General features: G+C 11.7%; 1 protein-coding gene across 1 annotated transcript, besides 13 other annotated features; it reads left to right on the top strand. All coding sequences in view use genetic code 6, as the record gives it.

Annotated features, from left to right (window-relative positions):
* Window positions 1-42: 42 nt before the first annotated feature.
* Window positions 43-143: a microsatellite.
* Window positions 58-146: a microsatellite.
* Window positions 147-264: 118 nt separating this feature from the next.
* Window positions 265-313: a microsatellite.
* Window positions 314-527: 214 nt separating this feature from the next.
* Window positions 528-584: a microsatellite.
* Window positions 585-593: 9 nt separating this feature from the next.
* Window positions 594-623: a microsatellite.
* Window positions 624-768: 145 nt separating this feature from the next.
* Window positions 769-830: a microsatellite.
* Window positions 816-869: a microsatellite.
* Window positions 827-873: a microsatellite.
* Window positions 845-908: a microsatellite.
* Window positions 899-970: a microsatellite.
* Window positions 922-970: a microsatellite.
* A 284-nt stretch (window positions 971-1,254) lies between these two features.
* On the top strand, window positions 1,255-2,270 carry IMG5_039960 (hypothetical protein; the record flags this gene model as incomplete). Its single annotated transcript, XM_004038932.1, has 2 exons — window positions 1,255-1,858; window positions 1,995-2,270. Exons 1-2 carry the CDS (start codon window positions 1,358-1,360, stop codon window positions 2,268-2,270), a joined length of 777 nt encoding a protein of 258 aa, XP_004038980.1. The 5' UTR covers window positions 1,255-1,357.
* Window positions 1,873-1,939: a microsatellite.
* A 3,003-nt stretch (window positions 2,271-5,273) lies between the features above and the next one.
* Window positions 5,274-5,313: a microsatellite.
* Between the last annotated feature and the right edge of the window lie 739 nt (window positions 5,314-6,052).

Here is a 6,052-nt window from a genome sequence, read left to right as displayed (position 1 = left end):
AAAAAATTAAAGAAAAAAAATATAAAAATATACATTAAAATAATATAAATAAATAAATATATATATATATATATATATATATATTTATATTTTTATATATTTTTATATATTTTATATATTTTTATATATATTATTATATATATTTTTGTAAATTAAATCTATATATAATATATTTATTCAAATTAAAATTTATATCCATATAATTTTTAATATATTATATATAAATTTCTTAATAGATATTTTTTTAATATGAAAATTATATAATATAAAATATTTTTGAATTATTTAATAAAATTCTTTAATAATTTTATAATGTTATTGTATTTTTTCAATTAAATATAATAATTCTACTTTATTTATTAATAAATTAAATGAATAAATATTTTATAATAATATAAAATAATAAAAAAACTAATGAAGTAAATAATAATAAAGAAAATTTAAAAAATAACTAATATATTCATTAGATATAAATTAAAAAAAAATATGTAAGAAATATTAAAAAAATTAAAATTAGGTATATAATTTAAAATTGATAATAAAGATTAAAAGTAAAAATGAATAATCAAAAATAAAAGTCAAATACGCAATTATATAAAAAAAAATATTATAAAATAAAATATAGAAAAAAAAACTAAAAAAAAAAATTAAGGAAATGTTAAAGTAAAAAAAAAATTATTAAATATAGGAATATATAAAGAAAAAAAAATAGAAAAATTATTATATAAAAATTATAATAATTTGTGAATAATTTAATTATGTATTACAAAATAAAAATTAAAAAAAATATTATTTATACAAATATAAATAAAAAAATATAAATATTTATAAATTTATATATATATATATATATATATTTTTATATATATTTATTTTTAATTTTTAATTTTTATTATTATTATTTTTATTTAATTTTATAAATTATAAAATAATTTATGTTTATAAAATTTTATATTAATAAAAAATTTATCAAAAAATCAATATATAACTTAAAATTAAAAACTAAATTTATATAATATAAAATAATTAAAAATTAATTTAATTTAAATTATATATATTATGTTTTTTTTTTTTTTTGAAACATAAATATATATAATAATATAATTTTTTTTTAATATTTATAATCTATTTCTTTTTAATAATAAACATTTATTTAAATAAAAAAAAATGAATTTTAAAATCTAAATTTTTCTTTTTACATTAATATTAATTAATAATTTAAGTTTATAAAGATAATTATAATAAGAAGGCTTAGATATCGATAATCCTATTTTATTATCATAATTTTCAAAACTTTCTAAAACTTTTGATTTGTTTAAAAAAATATATTTTTACTCTCCAATCATATCTGATTTAAATGTATTTTATTATTTAAAAATTTCAATAAGGTTTAATAATATTTATCATTTAAATGAAGATATTTCAATTTTCGAATTACCATCATTTTTACTTGTAGGATGCTTAAACTAATCTCCATCTTAAATTGATTTAGATGATTAACAATTATATATAAATTTATTCAGATAAGATTATTTTGTAGATTTTAATGGTTTTTATTCTAAAAAAACAGATTTATATTTACAGATAAACAGTAATTAATTTAAAAATTTATAAAATGATGGACAAAATAGAATTTTTTTTATGTTATAAATAAAACATTTTAGTCAATTTAGTCTAAGATTATAATACAATATTGACTTTAGTTTTAAAATATAGAGAATACCCGAATGCTTAAATTATTGCAATAAAATAAAAGGATAAGGAATTTGTAGTTTAATATAAGATTAGACAATTTGTGATTGCGAAAGAGATTTTATTGATTAAGATTGTTCAAAATAAGCATATGAAATATAAATAAGTAAAAAAAATAATTATATATATATATATATATATATATATTTATATATATATAAATATAAATATATATATATATATATATGCTATTTTTCCTTAATATATAATAAAAAATTAATTTTTTTTTAATAAAAATAAAGAAACCGAATAAAGTTTTAAAAATATTAAAAAAAGAACTTAACCTTATTATTTTTATATTCATATTGGCAATTTAAATGAATTAGATGGTTTAATATATATTAAAATGTCCGGTAATACAAAATGGGATACTATTTTTAGTATACAAGATGTGGAAAGAAATTCATATTTACCAAAATTAATTTAAGAAGAATTATTTTATTAATCTAAATATTCCCAAAACGACTTATATGAATTATTTTTTAAATTTGATAAATAAAAAGTTTCGGCTGATTTGAAAAATATTTTTCCTTTTAGAATTATTTTAGCTATAGTGAATATTGATAATAGCATTTTAAATTTAGATATTAATACAAATGATGGCATTATTGAAAATAAAAATGAAAATTCATTCAATTATGTTATCATTTATATTATTTTAGGTGCCATTGCATTTTTATTTTTAATTTACATTATTTTATTTGTAATAAAAAGACGTAAATTTTAACTAAGTTAGACTTAAGATACCTTTTTAAATAATATATAATTATATATATAAATTTTTTAAATATAAAAGTAAATTAAGTGGGAGTAAATAATTATAATAATAATATGGGTTCAAGAGTTTAAAATTAAAGGCCTTAAAAATAATTTTTAAGTTAAGATGATTTAGATTAATTTATGCCGAATTTAGTTTTTGATATAAAAGTATAATAATATTGCAAAAATGTCTAATGTTCTATATGTTTGGAAGATTTTTAATTTGGATAAACAATATTAGAATCACTATTTGTAAGCATTTGTTTCATAGCAATTGCTTATAAGATTGGCTAAATAAATAATAAAATTGTCCTTTTTGCAGGCAAGAATTGAATAAATAAGCTTTGTTGTAATATCAAAGAAATCATTAAAATAAATATAATCATATCGATGCTATTAAAATGTAAAAACTTGAAATTTTTGATTATAATGTAAAAAACAATAAAGCTTAAAGATAGAATAGTATACAATAATTAACTAATTTTAAAGTTAATATTAAAAGTAGTTAAGAAATTAATAATTAAATAAAAAAACCAGTTTAAGAAAATATGAATTTAATGCAAATTAATATTTTGACAAAAAATAATAATAACGATAAATCTAAAAATCAAAATGAGAATAAAGAAGAACATAAAAAAGTTGAATAAGAAGATATTAATTAAATTATGGCCTTATCTAATTCTAATATTTCTGATTGACTATGGTTTTCTTTATCTTTTAATAAAAAAAAAAATATATATATAATTCATATTATGTTATTTTTATTAAAGTTATTAATTAACAAATATATTTTTTCGTATTTATTGATAGTTATTATTTTTTAAATGTAATTCTTTTATTTGATTGTTTAATAATTTATTTAATTATTTGTATGCAAATATTATTTTATTAAATATAATATTTTATTTTTTATTTAATTAAAAAATATAACTTATATTTTTTAGTATGCATTTTTTTTATTTTTTTATCTAATTTTTATTAAGATATTTTTTTTTTATTATTTACATTTATCTTTGGTTTCTTTTTATTTTATAATAAAATTTAACAAATATTTATATCTAAATTATTGTTTAAATTTACATACATAATCCTTAATATCAGTCATATATTTAATCTTAAGTAATTCTTTATTTTTGAAAAAAACTGAAAACATATTCAATTTAGTTATTTTAATGTAGAAATTTTTTCATTTAAAATTTATTTGTTTATTAAATTATAATTTATTTTTCTAATTAATTATTTTTTATTTATAATTATAAATATTATATTTAATTTTCTAATGTAATTTTTTCTTTGCAAATATTATTAATAAAACATATATATTATCAATTTTTTTCTATTACTCAATAACTCTAAATTTTCTTTCTTTTATTTTTAAAAATATATATTTTCTGATTTTATATTAATTATTTAGCCTTAATATACATTTTCTTTTTATTAATTTTCTATTTCATTTTTAATTTTTTATGACTACGGTTTTCGCTATCAAATTCATTTATTTTCAAGTTATTTTTCTTCTTTTTCTATTTGAATTTTTTTATTTTTTACTCAATTTTAATTTTTATGTCTTTTATTTATAATATTTTACATAAACAATTTTTAATTATAATTAATTTATAATTATTTAAATCATTTTTTTTTTTTTTATTTAGTCTGTATATTACAAATTCATATTATTAGCTTTTTAAAATTAGATGCTAATTTTAAGATCATTAGATTTTAAATTATATGGTTTTTTTAATATTATCGCTTATTATAAATTTTTTATAATTGCTTTGTAGTTTTTTTTAATTTTGCGAAAAAAAAATATTTCTTCGTTTAAATATATTATTTTGGATTTTTTTTTTTTTATGTAATTATATTTAAATGGCATTTATTTTATGTTGCAAAGAAGTATAAAAATGTTAATTTAAATTATTTATGCTTATTTTGATTTATATGGTAAAAAATAATTAATAAAATTAATTTATTTATCACATATTTTTGTAACATTATATAATTACTTATTAAATAATTAAAAAAAATACATACATAATTAAATATTTTTTTCAATATTAATAATATAAAATAATTAAATAAAATAATTTAATTTTAATTATTTTTTATTTAAAAATTTTATTTTATTTTTAACCTATATATTTTATATTTATTTATTCAAATAAAATAATTTATTTATTTACCAATTTTTTTAATTATTATTAAAAAATTTTTCTTAAATAATTAATATTTTTTTTATAAAAAATTGATAAAGTATTAAGTTTAAAAATTAAATATTTTATATATTTTTATTACTATTAATTTCAATTTAATTAATTAAAGCATTATTAAATAAGTGTATAATAAATATTACCATATATAATACATTTTTAAAAATATAATTATATATTGTAATAAAATATAACATCAAATGCTATATTAAAAATTAAAATTTATTATCTATAGGCACTATAACCTAGCCATTGAGAAATAAAACTTAAGAAATAAATAAACTATTTACTATTTAAAATTTAAAAAATAATATTTATAAAATGAAAATATTCAAATAAATCATATAAAAATATATTTTTTTAATGATATTGAAAAAAACATTTAAAAACAAAATTTACAAAAAAAAATATATATATATATAATTATAAAAATTTAAATTAAATTTCAATTATTATAATAAAACAAATAAAAGTTTAAAATGGTTGAGTAAAATTACATTAATACAAATAAATAAAAAGACTTATTTAAGCTTTTAAAAAAACTAGTTTTATATAATTTATAATGATATTAATATTTATATATGTATTTTAATATGTGATTCATAATAAATAAAAATTATAATATATTAATATTATTATATTTAGACAGAAAATTAAATTGAAAAAAAAATACTGTCCATTTAATAATAATTCTCGAAAATCAAAACAAAGATAAATGCAAATAAAAGACATTTATTTAAGTAATAAACATAAAGGATAGACATAAAAATATTAATATAGCTTATTGATAAAAATATATTTCATAGTATATTAGAATGAAGTTTTAAATTTTTATTTTTGTATCAATTACTTTATTTAGATTAAAAGTTGAATCATTACAAAAATAACATATCGATACCAATTTTTTTATTTAAAAATTATCATAAAATAAAAAATTATATTAATTTTATTAAATTAAAAAAAATTTTTTTTTAGAAAAATACATTATTATATATATACTAAATAAGAACAATATAATAAAATATTATATGTTATAATCAAAAAAATCTAAAAAAATGTTAATAGTTACGAAATTATTTAAATATATAATAAAAAAAAATTAAAATATAAGTTTTCTCTAAATATATTCAAGTTTTATAATTATATAATATATTTTTAATAAAAAAAAAAAATATATATTATTTAATCTCTATATTTCAATAAAATTTAAATATTATATTATAGATGGAAAAAAATAAAAATAAAAAATTTATGAGTATTTAATAAATATTATTAAATGAATACATTATATATAAATATATAAATATAAATTTATATATTTATATATATATATT

This window comes from Ichthyophthirius multifiliis (assembly GCF_000220395.1).
Source record: "Ichthyophthirius multifiliis unplaced genomic scaffold scaff_1120509249880, whole genome shotgun sequence".
NCBI classification, from domain to species: Eukaryota; Ciliophora; class Oligohymenophorea; order Hymenostomatida; genus Ichthyophthirius; species Ichthyophthirius multifiliis.
Note: the sequence above shows the minus strand (reverse complement) of the source record. Positions and strands in the feature narration are given on the sequence as shown.